The sequence below is a fragment of the Pipistrellus hanaki genome (assembly GCF_964339955.1).
Source record: "Pipistrellus hanaki genome assembly, chromosome: 1".
NCBI classification, from domain to species: Eukaryota; Metazoa; Chordata; class Mammalia; order Chiroptera; family Vespertilionidae; genus Pipistrellus; species Pipistrellus hanaki.
In genome coordinates this window covers 171,858,746-171,874,238 of record NC_140503.1, presented here as the reverse complement: position 1 = coordinate 171,874,238, position 15,493 = coordinate 171,858,746, and the positions used below count along the sequence as shown (strand labels likewise).

The 15,493-nt window shown below is 39.1% G+C and overlaps 1 protein-coding gene and 1 pseudogene across 2 annotated transcripts in view; both read right to left on the bottom strand.

The window, feature by feature from the left end:
* UBA6 (ubiquitin like modifier activating enzyme 6) overlaps positions 1–8,308 on the bottom strand; it is a 63,457-nt gene extending 55,149 nt beyond the window's left edge. Inside the window, exons 1-3 of the mRNA XM_084889783.1 lie at positions 8,169–8,308; positions 3,618–3,680; positions 33–127 (exon numbers count right to left, since the gene is read on the bottom strand). Coding sequence (XP_084745909.1) covers positions 33–127; positions 3,618–3,680; positions 8,169–8,242 — 232 coding nt within the window. The 5' untranslated portion in view covers positions 8,243–8,308. The remainder of the gene's footprint in view (positions 1–32; positions 128–3,617; positions 3,681–8,168) is intronic.
* LOC311625809 (jun dimerization protein 2-like) overlaps positions 1–15,493 on the bottom strand; it is a 59,078-nt pseudogene that overhangs the window by 23,955 nt on the left and 19,630 nt on the right. The gene's annotated exons all lie outside the window — the stretch shown is intronic.

Sequence of the window (15,493 nt, the reverse complement as noted above, 5' to 3'; positions counted from 1 at the left end):
ATGTAAAATTATAAATAAAAATTACTGCTTACCAATTTCCAAACCAAGACCACCCATACCACTTAAGAACACATGGGACTTGGCCATCTTCTGCATTGCTGTGTCTCCAAGAACGTACCTCTGTCGACTATATGTAAAACACAATGAAAAACAATAAATTAAGTCATCAAAATTATATATCCTTTTAAAGTTGTTTGCAAAAACCTGGCAACCAGATCCTGCCCAGAGACTCCTTTTGGATCATTTGTATAGTGTTTACATTTTCTAAATTAATTGCTAAATAAAGTATGAAAGATGGATTAGAGACAAGAGTAGCTCTAAAGAGATCACAGGAAAGAATAATAGTTCACAGAGAGATGCCAAATGTAGGGAGAGGGAATGAAAGATATGGAATTAAGATTTGTTCAGATAAAGAACTGGAAGGATTTTAAAAATTAAGTGAATTTGAAGGATAACAAATAGGGAAAAAAATCTAAGATGACACCACATTCCTATAAGCATTTAATTAAGCTTGGGAAGAGGAAGAACAAAGGATCCAAATGGTGTTGAGTGCTACTTTATGCCAAAAATTAGTGCTCAATAATGTAAATTTATATTAATAATTTTAGATAAAAATTTTAGACAAAGATGTTATTCTTTTTTTGTTTTATTTATTTTTATTCTATATTAAGGTATTTCATATGTGTCCTTATTCCCCCGAATGTCTCCCATGCTCCCACTTATGCCCTCATCCCTCTGGTGTCTGTGTCCATTGGTTAGGATTATATGCTTGCATAGAAGTCCTTTGGTTGATCTCTTCCCCATACCCCCACCCTCCCCTACCTTCCCTCTGAGGTTTAATGATCTGATCGATGCTTCTCTGTCTCTGGATCTGTTTTTGTTCATCAATTTATGTTGTTCATTATATTCCACAAATGAGTGAGATCATGTGATATTTCTTTCTCTGACTGGCTTATTTTGCTTAGCATAATGCTCTCCAGTTCCATCCATGCTGATGCAAATGGTAAGAAATCCCTCTTTTTTACTGCAGCATAGTATTCCATTGTGCAGATGTACCAGTTTTTAACCCACTCATCTGCTGATGGGCACTTAGGTTGTTTCCAAATCTTAGCTATGGTAAATTGTACCGCTATGAACATAGGGGTGCATATATCCTTTCTGTTGTTAGTTTCTTGGGATATATTCCTAGAAGTACGATAACTGGGTCAAATGGCAGTTCCTTTTTTAATTTTTAAAGGAAACTTCATACTGTTCTCCACAGTGGCTGTACCAGTCTGCATTCCCATCAGCAGTGCACAAGAGTTCCTTTTTTTTCTGCATCCTCACCAGCACTTGTCATTTGTTGATGGATAGCCATTCTGAAAGGTGTGGGATGGTACCACATTGTCATTTTGATTTGCATCTCTCAGATGATTAGTGACTTTGAGCATGTCGCTATAATTCTATAGTAAAACAAAACAAAACAAAAAAACACCCACAAATAATCTGATTTAAAAATGAGCAAGGACTAAAAGAGACATTTCTCCAAAGGTAACACAAATGTTATGTGTTTTATGAAAAGATGCTCAACATCACTAATGATCAGAGACATGCAAAATATCAATATCACCTTATATTTGTTAAGATGGCCATTATAAAACAAAACAAAAAGACAAAAACAAAATTCCATAAAATAACAAGTGTTGGTAAGGATGTGGAGAAATCTGAATCCTTGTAGATAGGTGGTGGGAATGTTTTAGTCTAGAAGAAAACAATATGGATGTTCGTGAAAAATTTAGAGAAAATTTTAATAAAACTACCTTATGACCCAGCAAATACTAATACTACTATATACCATACTACTATACAGGTACTACTATATACCATACCTAAACAGCTATATCCTAAAACTTTCAGTCAAGCGAACTGCATCCTACTTAGATAGCACTGCAAACAAAAAACTTAATCTCTGGCTTACTGAAAATTATATTCATTAGTCAGCAATTACTGGGTTGGAGGGATATAAAAGTTCCACAGGGATTTTAACAAAATAATGAATAAAATTAGCAAAAGAGTTCAAAGATCTGCCATTTGTTATCCCAAAATATGATCAAAAGGACATTAAGAACAACATAATTATAGATTAAGAGTCCAAATGTAAAGTGACTTCTGAAGAATATTGATAATCTGGGGAACATAAGGTAAAATAATTCTCACTTAAGCAAAATCAGGTTAGTTTTTCATCCACTTTTCCCAAATGGATTTGAAGTCAACATATCAGCTCCTTCTAAAGTGTTCAAAAATGACACTGTATCCTACATTAAAAATATACAGAGGAATTCAAAATATACAATGGGCTAATCTTTCCAAATTTTATCTACATAAAATTTATTTTTCGTGATTACATGAGAGGAAACCCAAAAGCTTTAAAAATGTGATACTAGCTTATATACAAACAACTTGAAGTACTATAAAAATTCTTAGGAATAATAGCAACAAATGTATTTTCAACTTAACTTTAATTTTGAAAAACAAAAAACAAAAACTATTTTGATTTCCTGAAAAAATATGGTTAAAAAAAAATCTCAATAAATTCCATTAAAATCACAGCTCTTCAATCACCCAATATTTCTCCATTATGGAGTGCAAAGTTACTAATGAGATTATACTGACATAAACATTCTCTAGATGCTACCATGTAAGTAAATAAAGTAGAATGGGTTGTTTTTCATGAGACTCCTGTATTACCAAGAACATAAATATATATTCCTGTACAAAAACAAGAGGTATATTTTGTGGTAGATCGCAGGATCATTCTTAATCATATCACTTAAAGCCAGCATGTCACACTCATAGCTAACAAGGGCCACATAAACAAGGTTTAAGTTTATGTGGGCTGCAAAAAAACAAAAGCTTCAATTTTCATAGAAACGTAGGTTTATTTTGATAGAGACATGCTGAATACAAAGGGCTGAAATAAATAAGTAATTGTTAACGTAAGATAATAGAATATTTTAATAAAAATTAGTATTTTTTTAACATTAACTTACCAGACACTGAATAACTACACAAATTAATAAGTGTAACGCAAATAAACCTATTTTTCTTGTCCTCCAAAAGTGAAAAGTTTCCTATTGCGCACACCAAACAAGTCAGTCCAAGACTAATGATGTGGCAATCAGCAGCTAAAATATTCATGGAGAGAAATGTGCGCCTGCGCATAAAAGGCACGAAAGGGAAATTAAAACAATACGATTATAGTAACCAGTCATTAGTGAGTGTTATAGTTCATTATTAGTAATTATGTATAACAGGATATTGTAAAAATTAAATTATGAAATTTTTATTAAAACGTTTCTTATATACCGTTATATTGGCTGGGCCACAAAAATATTCGTTGTGGGCCTCGAATTTGACATGTTTGGCCTAAAGCAACTGAGATTTAAATATTACTCTAGAGTTCAGACTACATATAATTTAAAAAAGAAGTTGCAGAAAATCTAATTTTAACTCAAGAGCAATTCTAAGATAAATTCACAAACTTTGGCATAGGACTAATGGTAACCTCAAATTGACTACTTCATTATTTGAGAACAAAGAATGGGAAAAATAAGTTTCAGTTTCCATAAGGTTCTTACCTGTATAATGCATCATCAATCTCTATAGATTCTGTTGACATCATGGGCAAATGTGTATTTGAACTGAAAAAAAACCAAACAAACAAAATCTATAAGGGCAAGCATGATTAATTCAATATTCACATCCTATAATTAACATTGAATTATACATGCTATCAGATTTACCAGTTACTAAAGGAGTTTTTACAAATCGGATATATATTTTATTATCTACTACTTTACTTGGATTTAAAAATAGGTAAAAATTAAATTCAATGATTGCATACTCCTGTGTTACTGCAAAATTACAGCCCATGGTTGTTTTAGTTTCAGGTATTGTTTTATCATTGATTCTGTTGGATTTATATTTTTGTTGTAGTGTCCCACAAACCTTCTCTAATATACAGTTTCCCTAGATAATCTCATTCAACCCATGGCATTTACTATATACTGATGATATCTAAACTTATTTCTCTGTGTTTGATCTCTCCTCTGACATCTAGATTTTATACATTTTCCAGAAAAAAATCTCTAGTCTGATGTCCAATTAGTATCACAAATATAATGAGCCCAAAATAGAATTCAATTCCCCCTGCTTAATCTATTCTTCCCCAGTGCTTCCCAATTCAGTTTCTGGTACTACCTATCATTTACTTGCTCAGGCCAAAAAAAAAAAATCTAGGGATCTCTTTCATTTGTCTCCCATTTTCTTCAACTGTTAAACATTTCCTTCAAAGGAGATCTCAAATGTGATCACTTCTCACTATTTTAATATATATTATCTCAGGCCAAACCACCATATATTATATCTGAACTACTTCAAAGGTCTCCCAATTACTTCTCCAATTTCAACTCCCACAACTCTCCCTCTTAGTCACTATCTTCAGCCTCACTGGCCTACTTGCTTTTCCTCAAAAAGTCAAGCCTGCTTTTTTCACACTGGCTATAATCTCTCTGAATACTCCCTCACAAATATTATGCAGACCATTCCTGATCACCCTTATCAACGAAATGGCTCCCCTTCTCCTTGGGCTACTGCCTAATATTTTCACACCTGCTATATTTTCTTCAAATCACTTATCATTAATTGTTTATTGTCTGCTGTCCTCTATAGAATGTATGATCCATTAAGAAGTCACTACTGTACTCCAAATACCTAAAAGAGCTGGCATTTAATAAGAGTTAACAGCGTGCCCATATCTTTTTAATTGCTTTAGATGTATTAACTCAGCTAATCCTATCAACAACTTTATGAAATAGGCACTATTATCATCTTCAATGAACAGAGGGAATAAAACAAAACACCACAAAACTAAGGATGACTTAAATAACCTTCCTAAAGCCATAGCAGGTAAATGGCAGAGCCAGAAGCTGAACCTAAGCAGTCTAGCTGGGCACCAGCCTATACTGCCTATTACCTCTTACGTAGTAGGAATAAAGAGAATACTCAAAAAATATCTGTTGAGCCAAAACTGGTTTGGCTCAGTGGATAGAGCATCAGCCTGGGGACTGAAAGGTCCCAGGTTCAATTCCGGTTAAGGGCATGTATAATACCTTGGTTGCGGGCACATTCCCAGTAGGGGGTGTGCAAGAGGCAGCTGATCTATGTTTCTATCTCTCTCCCTTTCTCTGTGTAAAAAACTCAATAAAATATATTTAAAAAAAATATCTGTTGAGTAAATTTTAAAAGTTAAATATATCAGTGTGACAAGACATACTTATGTATCATTTATCATAGCCCCTCCCAAGTTTTTCAAAGCTTGGCATACAAAGAAAAAGTAATAGGAAAAGCCCTGAGAACAGAGATGGTTCCCTGGTAGAGGGAACCAGCCTGAGGCATTTGGACATGAGCCACTGTGACAGCTAAGAGCTAAGATCAGTATCATCTTAATAAAAGTATAATCCATTCCATATTCTGGGAAGCTTTAATTATCCATTACAGGATTCTAAAAACAATGTGATAGCAAGGAAGTTCAGTTTTAGAACCTATTTTTTTTAAGGCCTGGTATCAAAACTACACTAATAAAAGGGTAATATGCTAATTAGACTGGGAGACCTGGACAAAGCCATGGTGGTGGGGCTGAGGCAGAAGCGGTTAGGGGCGATCAGGCCGGCAGGGGAGAGTAGGTGGGGATGAGAAGGCTGGCAGGGGGGTAAGTTGGGGGTGAGCAGGCTGCAGAGTGGGCAGTTGGAGGTGAGCAGGCTGGCGGGGGGGCAGTTGGGGATGAGCAGGCTGGCAGGGAGGCGGTTGGGTGCAAGCAGGCTGGTAGTGGGGGCAGTTGGGGGTGAGCAGGCCAGAGGTGGGGGGCAGTTGGGGATGAGGTGGCCAGCAGAGGGGTGAGGGGGAGGGTGTTGGCAGCTGGGGGCAAGCAGGCCAGCAGGGGGGGTTAGTTGGGGGCAAGCTGGCCGGTGAGGGATGGCAGTTGGGGGGGAGCAGGCTCGATCCATGTGGGTCCAGGCAGGGTTGAGCCCCCACGCCCCCTCCCCCCACACATATTTCATACACTGGGCCACTAGTTGATATATTTCAAAGGATATATATATGCCTAATATGCTAGTGTCCAACCATTTGACCAGTTGTTATGACGCACAATGACCACCAGGGGGCAGACGCTCCATCGGTAGGTTGGCTTGCTGCTGGGGTCCAGAAGATGGGGACTGGGAGAGACAGGACACACCCTGGAGCCCTCCTGTGGTCCTTCCCCAGATGGTGGGGTCCCAGATTTCGAGAAGCTGCAGACCAGGCAGAGGGACTCCACCAGTGCCTCTAGTTCAGGGGTCTTCAAACTGCGGCCCACAGAGAAGTCTGATCCTGCCCGCCAGGTTTTTTGGGCAGTGAGCGCAGCCGAGGTGTTACAGTAGGAATTAGTAGTTCATATAGTCCGGCCCTCCAGCTCTCTGAGGGACCGTGATCTGGCCCCCACTTTAAAAAGTTTGAGGACCCCTGCTCTAGTTTTTAAGTATAGTCAATCAAACGTTATCATTGATCTTACCAAACATGAGCCATTAAATATTAGCTCCTAGTTAATTAATGGATAACTGTTAGAAATATTCTTGATTGCAATTATGAAAGCAAGCCAGAAAAATAGCTGTGCTTAAGAGATCAACTTAATAAAAATGCACACATCCACTGTACTAATCTGTTTTGGCACTGTAACAAAATATGAAAATAAAATTTCGTATTACAGTTTTCTCATCCTCGGTACACATTCTCTAGCTGTCTTCCTCCCATCCCTTGCATGGAGGGCAGAAATCTAGAGGATACACTGAAAGTGAGAAGAGCCACGGTCTAATCAGCCAAGTCACTTACTGTGACTGGCACTTTTCACAAAAGTCCTGCCTTACTGGAATGGTTCAAAAGTCATTTTTTTTGTAGTAAAATCCATACAGCCATCAAAAATGCTTTACAAAGGGGGGGAGTTTCTGTTAGTATTGCACAATGTCCCCTAAGGGAATGTGGCAGTGCTGGCAAGGGCAGACAATACCCCGGCATCCGAAGCATCCCTTTAGGTCTGATGCTCGTGAAAAAGCTGCAGGTTTGCCAAAACCAGTCTGGCTCAGTGGATAGAGCGTCGGCCTGTGGACTGAAGGGTCCCAGGTTCCATTCCGGTCAGGGGCATGTGCCTTGGCTGCGGGCACATACCCAATAGGGGGTGTGCAGAAGGCAGCTGATCGAAGATTCTCTCACATCGATGTTTCTGACTCTCTATCCCTCTCTCTTCCTCTCTGCTAAAAAAATCAATAAAATATATATTTTTTAAAAAAGCTGCAGGTTTATATCCACCACTTGTACCTTCGGCATATTGTATTCTGACAGTGGGTTAGTGGGCGGGACACAATACTCCACTTTATTAATTGAGATAATTAAAACAGGAATTACACAAACACCCCACCCCCCCTTCCCATCCCCTAATTTTCCAGGAGCGAGCCACTCGTGACAGCAGCTGGGGAATAAGAATGGGTACCTCGGCTTCTCCCGGATTTTATTTTTTTAACTGTAGTCCTCGGGGTGTCCTGTCCCTGGTTCATTACGGATATAATAAGAATGGGTACTTCGGGCTTCTCCCGATTTTTTTTTAACTGTAGTCCTCGGGGTGTCCCGTCCCTGGTCCATTGGGACGGAGTCCCCTCAGGGAACGTTTTAGGAGGAGGATCGCCGCGGGGGGACGCGCGGGGGCGCCCGGCTCTCCGGAGCGGCGGGAGGGCCGGAGGTGCCCTCAGGGCGGCAACAGGTCCGGGCAGCGGGCCGGGCCGGACTCCGGCGCCCGCAGCCTCCCTCCGCCCGCTTCCCGCCCGGCGGCGGGAGGAAGGCGGAGGGAGACCCCGCCGGGCACTGAGGAGACGCTGAAAGTGCAGTGGATTTCCCCCCTCAGCCAAGCCGGGAGCCCCGCAGGCCAGAGCCCGGGCCGCCACACCCACCCCGGGGGTCCCCGCGCCTCCCAGGCCGCCCGGCCCGGCCCGGCCCGCGGCCTCGCGAGCGCTCCCTGCCTGCCCGCCGGGGAGAGGCAGGAAACCGGCGCCGGGTCCGGCCCGCCGCCCGGCGCTCTCCGGCGCCCACGCGCGGCCTCTCACCTGCCGGCCCCCCAGGACGAGCAGGACGCCGCTTCCCCGCGGGGTGCGGCCGCGGGCCCGGATCCCTCCTCCATCGCCTCCGGAGAAACGCCGCGCGCCGCGGGCGACGGGCAGCCAGGCAAGGGGGCGGCGCCGCGGAGGTCAAGGGGCGGGCGGTGACGTCACGGGAGGGGGCGGGCCTGCGCGGCGCGCGGCCGGCCGCGCCTTCCCGTCAGCCCCTGGGGCGACCCGACTTCCGGTCTGGGTGTGGCCGCGTCGGCTGCAGGTGGCTGATACGGAGTCCGCACAGTGTGTTGGGATCAAAAACAGTCAAGTTCACGCTTCGCCTCTGGCTCCCCGGCCAAGCGCTGGGGATGCCAGTGGCCAGCGAAAGGATGGGGCTGCCCATCAGGATTCTCCAGTTTTGTTTGGAGAAATGGAACCCCCCCCCCAACCCTTTAATTTTATAAATAACCAAAGAGTAATAATAGGTAGCTCCCGATTTCCAGCCTGGGATTCAATTTTAAGACCTTATACGTTTGACAGATACTTTTGTACAGTTCATGTCAGGCACTGCCACAGGTTTACTAGAATCATGTGATTTTTTTTTTTTTGATCTATAAATAACTGTGCCATCCTGTTTGCCCCCTTCACCTTCTAGGTGAAGTGACAGTGTAAGTGACTCCGTCAAGGTCAAAGAGCTGGTCACACATGTCTAAGAACCTTTCGTCTAATTCTCTTGCCATTGACTTCCCTTTTCACCTTTCTTGGAAAACAAGAATGAGTGGGACACAATAACAGTAGGGTTTGTCTTTCATTCTAAGAAACTTCTGTAGGATTTTTAATTGGCATATACAATACTATACACACACACACACACACACATATATCTATATATATATAGATATATATATCATAATCTTTTGCAATGTGTGATATTTTTACTGAATTAGAACTTTTTCTCTAGTGTGGAGTGAGGGCCCAGACAAAACTGCATTAGTCTTTGTGCCTCTCCATTCTCTTTTCAAAACTGTACATCTTCAGTTACCTGAAAACATGCTGCTCAACTATGGCATCATTCAGGTTTCTCAATCCAGTTATGTACCTTTCAACATAACCACTAAAATTAAATTTGTCTAGGTCCCATTTTTTCAAGGTTCTGCTCTAGCACTAGGCTTATCCTCCTGTCTTTTTATTCTAAAGTAAATAAATATAAATATATTTGGCCCACTCCACACATAATGTCAATTTCTGTATTTCCTTCTAATTTCCCTTTTTTCTTTCCTTTCTAATAATTGAATGCCCATTAAACTTTGGGACCTAATAACTAGACAATCATAAGGTGATAGAGAAGCAGTGATCCCTGAATTCAACAGTCCCATTGTGAAAAGCCGAAAAATAAATGGAAAAATAATTTCAGAAAAGTAAACATAATGAAGAAAATAAAAAATATATATAAAGGAGTTAGAAAGAGACTTGGGGGGTGAGGGAAAGGAACACAATTTTAGATAGTCACAGTGGGCCTATTTGAGAAAGTGAAATTTGAACCCAAACCTAATGTATGTGAGCCCTGCCAGCAGATGTTCTAGCAGAAGAATATTTCACACAGAGAGAAATAGAATATTCTACACAGAGGGAAATGCAAGTGTAAACTTTTTTTTTTTTCTTTAGCATTTATCACTTTCTGGTGTATATTTATCTGTTTATATATTGCCTGTCTACCTTTAAAAGGGGCCGAGCTCCTGGAGAAAGAGATTCAAAGTGTGAGCAGCAATTTGATGTGAGAGAGATTCTATGTTGCTGGCTTTGAAGAGGAAAGGGACTCCAAGAAACAAATGGGAATGGCCTCTAATTCCTGAGAGTGGCTTCCAACTGCCAGCCAAGAAGAAAATGGGGATAATGGCCTATTGCTGCAAGGAACGAAATTTGGTCAACAACCTATAGGAGCTTGGAAGAAAACCCCCAAGCTTCAGATCAGAACACAGCTGATACCTTGATTTCAACCTTATAAGGCTTTGGGAAGGGAACCCAGCTATACTGTGCCCCGAGTTCTGACCTGCAGAACTGTGAGCTAATAAATTTATGGTTTGTGGTTTTTGTGTTTAGAAACATAATGTAGCATATTTCACCCAAAACCTACATATCTTGACATTTTAACATTCCTGAAATTAAAATGTATTTTTCCTTTTTTTAAAAATACAGAAAATAATGGTACTCTTATAATTGAAGTCATCTTTGATTTGGTGAAACATTTCAAACATACAGTATAACAGATACCCAGATTTAATAGATTTTAATGTTTTGTCACATTTTCAAAATGGGAAAATCAAACTTTTCTTAATGAATCTTTTCTTGCCAGAAGAAAATAGAATGACATTTAGGATATTCAAGGAAAAAAAGTGTGCTCAAGGATTTAATATTAAGCAAAACCAACCCTCATGTACAAAGGGTATAAACTATTATCAACACTTGATATGACATCAACGTTTAATGAGACAATTGTTCCTATGAGTCCTTCCTAAAGAATTAGTAGAGAAAGCATCAGACAACCAAAATGACTAGAGAAACATCCACCTAAATCTTGGTGCAGATTCTTACTGAAAAAAAAAAATTCAACCTTTTGTGTTTATTAGTTTTTATATTCCTTTTAGTTTATTCTTTGTAACTAATTGTCCTGATTTTCTGTCATCTCATTCTTGAATCTTCCTAACCCCTCTCCCAGTTTTCTTAAGGTATAATTGACAAATAAAACTAAGATATTTAAAGTGGACAATGTGATGATTTAATATATGTATATACTGTAAAAAGATCTTCCCATTGAGTTAATTAACTGAGATTTTTCTAATTCTCCGTTAATTAGAAAAATTAACTACAATCTATTTAGATAGATTTTAAATCTATCTTGTTTTTTATATTTGTATGATTTTCTTAATCTCATTTAGTTAGGTGGATTCAAAACAGTAGCTTAAGGTTTGATCTATTTGGTGGTACATCTTTCAGGCATGCTTGCATTATCTGTAATGATGATGTTATGCTTCTTTTTATTGTTTTTCTTTGCATGGGGTTTTTTTGTTGCTCATTTTTATGTGAAATTAAAATGAACTTCCTTCGAAACCGGTTTGGCTCAGTGGATAGAGCGTCGGCCTGGGGACTGAAGGGTCCCGGGTTCGATTCCGGTCAAGGGCATGTACCTTGGTTGCAGACACATCCCCAGTAGGGGGTGTGCAAGAGGCAACTGATTGATGATTCTCTCTCATCAATGTTTCTGACTCTCTATCCCTCTCTATTCCTCTCTTTGAAAAATCAATAAAATATATATTTAAAATGAACTTCCTGAACTTTTAGTGTGATGCAGACTTCCTAGTTCAATAAGCGTAGGCCCATGGGGAATAAGACTACTATATTTCAAGAAAGTCAGGTTTCTGGCCCATTGCAAGGAGGGATCCCATATTCCAGAAGAACCATGAAGTGCCTTACCAAACAAAGGAAAAGTTAGGTTTATTATAGGAATTTTGGGTAGTGTTGAGTTTAGGAGAAATTGAAATGAAGTTTGAAAATATTTTGATAGGTTCAAAAGAAAGCAAGGCTGTATATAAAGGGGTCTACATTACATCTGGACTGCAACATGGACCCAGGGTGCTGATTTATTGGAAATTAAAGTTTAAATAGGTGTGTATTTGCAATTCAGTAGAAACCTCATTTGTTTAATATGACCTTTCTCCTTTCTTTTGCACTGGCTTAATCCAGCACCCTGAAGCACCTGCCCCTTTCTACCTTGTAGGACCGTTCCCTAAATCATTAAGCCCTCAGGACAATGAGGTTCTGATCAACACCAAGTAATCTTAGGAACAAAGCCTCAGGTCTATTGAACCCAGAGATGGAGTTTTGGTCAAACTAGAGATAATGTGTAGTCCTCAGTTGTGTTTTCAGCTCCAGAAGAATCCCACTGACCACATCCTAGAAAACAAACAAACAGATAAAGCAATGCTGTGACTGACATTAGGACTAGATGCACTGATCAAATATCTGCTACTCTAGCAATGACCTATCGGTGGAAACGTGACCCTAGCTCTCTTAGTCACCAAAATTAATGACTTGTCATCTGTGTAATCCATTCCCTAATGCCATCAGGGAGCCAGGTCTTTGAGAATCAGCTCACCTGTGACTCTGGACATGGGCCACTGAAAAATAACCCCTTATTTTCTTTGCTACAAATTCTTGTTTGTGTCTTCTTTGGCTTTGATGCACACAGGCAAACAGACCCCTTTAGTCTGGCAACTTCTTATTTCTATAAACCCCTTTTCTGACTGCCCCTGGGTTGGAACTAGAGGCTTTGGGGCGCGGGGGGGGGGGGGGGGGGGGGAATGTTGTTACACTATAGCATGTTCTTGAGAGAAATATTATTTTCTGTTAACTTTGCAGCTGGCTTCTTTGTCTGTTGTCTATATTTGATAAATGGCAAAGGAGATTTTAACTTTCTTAGTCCGAATTCATTTTTCCTTTCTCATGTGTTTCAGCAAAATTTTCCAAACTTCATTAGGAATAAAATGTTAAGTACTTAATAGAGAGCTCCCTTTTCTGTTTTTTTGTTTTCTTTTTTTCCTGTGTGTGTGTGTGTGTGTGTGTGTGTGTGTGTGTGTAGTGTTAAAAAATATGTTGGCTTAATGTTGTGGTCTCCCAGCTTACTTCCCTTCTCCAGTCAGATGTCTCAAAGATTCGCTGTCTCCTTTTCTTCATTTCTGTTGCCCCTTGATGTACACACACACACACACACACACACACACACACACACACGAGTATTTAATTATTAGTTTACCAGAGCCCCTGTGGGGTTTTTGTGCACAGGTGGGGTCCCTAGGCCTAGCCAATGATCTGGCTGGTGGGGACGGGGGTGGAGGGGGGTTGGGGGGATGGCCGTGGGAGGTTGGCTGTGGGAGCACACTAACCACAAAGGGGCAGCTCCTGTGTTGAGTGTTTGTCTCCTGGTGGTCAGTGCACTTCATTGCGACTGGTTGACAGGTCGTTCTGGTCATAAGGTCACTTAGGTATATATATATTGGACAATTATTCTCTAAATTTGAAGTGATAGAATTGTAAAGAGTTATGTAAATTTCTTACCCAATGAACTAATTATAAAGTAGACAAAAGACAGAGACCAAGAGTTTCCAAAAAAGTCAATTAATTGGGCAGAAGTTACCCTCTATTCATTGAGTGAGGATTCCAACTACTAGAGTTTAAAATGTTTGGATTTAGATTGTAAAAAAAACAAAACCCCAAACCAAATCTGTGCTTTTCCTTTACAGCTACATTGATTGTACAATTACTATATTCCAAGCACTGTATTTAGTCTTTATGCTTGTTTTTAAATAATGTGCTATTTAAACTTTGTGGTATACATAGAATCAGTTTATTTTGAGAAGCTAATTGGTGATTGTGTCAGCTACTGCTGGCTTCTGACCCCAAAACATTTCCATTCTCTTCTGTTCTCCCCCCCCCCCCCCCCCCGCTCTCTCTTTCACACACACACACACACACACACACACACACACACGTGAGAAAAAAGAACTACAATTATTTGCAGTTATTAGATGGATAAATGTTTAGGGAAATTGAACACTACCTCCACAAGATAAAGCATACCTTTAAACTGTCTAGGGTAATCCCCTTCTCCTTTGCTAGTTATTAGTTATTGTAACATGTGTTATAATTATAGCCCATTTAGGAGGAAGTGTTGAAGTTCTGGGAAACTGAGATGCACAATAACAAGCCACTCTTTCTTTCTGCCTTTGAGGCTTCCAGTTGGCAACAACTAACTTCTAATCACTAAAGTAAAGCCTAGTAGAAGCAAAGAAAAAAAGTGACTCAAAGCTCTGAATTACTAACTCTACATGCTTACTTCTGGATTTCCCGCAAAATGAATGGAAAAAAAAAAAAAAAGCCACTTCTAGTTTGACATTTCTATTTCTTATAGCAGAAAGCATTCAGTGATACATAAAATAAAAGTCATACAAGCACACACAAATAACATTTATTGTATTTTTTTCCTCATGATAACAGCAATATATATTCATTTTGGAAATTTAGAATTATAGGAATTCACAAGAAAGAAAAAATTTAAAAATTATTACTCAGAGATAACTATTTCAACACTTTTTTTTGCATATATTCTATTGTTCCTATGCATGCACTTTACATATTATATTGTTTTTAAAATTAGATGAGTTATCTAAATAGGATGTTTAAAAACTTAACCATATGAATTATATTGAACACATAAATTAGTTAATCTTAATTAAGATTAGCATCATTTGAATGCAATTTATAGTAAATAGACAAGCTCAATAAATTGGTTAAACATTTGAAACTAGGCTAAAGCAAAATAAATGAAATTCTAAATCCATCTTAACTGCCACAAATATCTCTTTATGACTACCAAATAAACTCTGAGACCAGGTCACTTTAAGGAAATTCCTAACTTACATTGATTTATGCTCCCTGGAAGATAATATTTGTGGTACCAATCTTCCTCCCTCCCTCATATTTCCCCCTATTTTGTCTCTGTTTCTTAGGCCAAAATTGAATTAGTGCAGTCATTGTTCAATTCATTGTCATTAGTCCATGTAATTTATTTACTAAAATGAATTACAAGAAGAAATCTATTAAACCAGTTTTATATGCTAACTAAAGGAAGAGACAAACAAGATAAAATCTTAATTATCTGATACTTTGGATTCTCTCTGCAAAATATATCCTTTAAACAGGGAATCCTCACCTTTTATTATGATTGGAAATGGAGTGACTATAATATCAAATATTAAATATATTCTGTTGAGTGTAGTATCTTTAATTTAAAAGCTACATTTACCTTTTGGACTATGAATTTTAGTTTATATCCATATCCATATTATAATTTATGAAGCATAGTATTTATATAATGTACTTATTTCTGCTAAGTTTTAAATTATATATATTGAGCCTTTAGTGGGTTTCTAAGTTTGAAAATGACAAGTAATTAGATTGAAACGTACAGTTTCAATATTAACGTTATTATGCATGTACATAAACAAATAACTATATTCTGATACATTTTTATTGGAGTAAACTATTGTAGTAAAATATAGAAATGTTTAAAAATGTTTGAAGAATGTCTAAAAACATTAGGTAGGTTTTGAAATGTTTCCTTGAAACTTAAAGCGTGCTATTAAGGACACATTCTCCACTGTCCTGAAGCGTGTGCACCCCATAGATAAGGATTTGAACTTCAGTTATTGACTCAGAGTGACTTGCTAAGATAACCATTTGTGTGAGTGATGTACTCTCCCTAGATAACCATGTGTAGCCCGTCG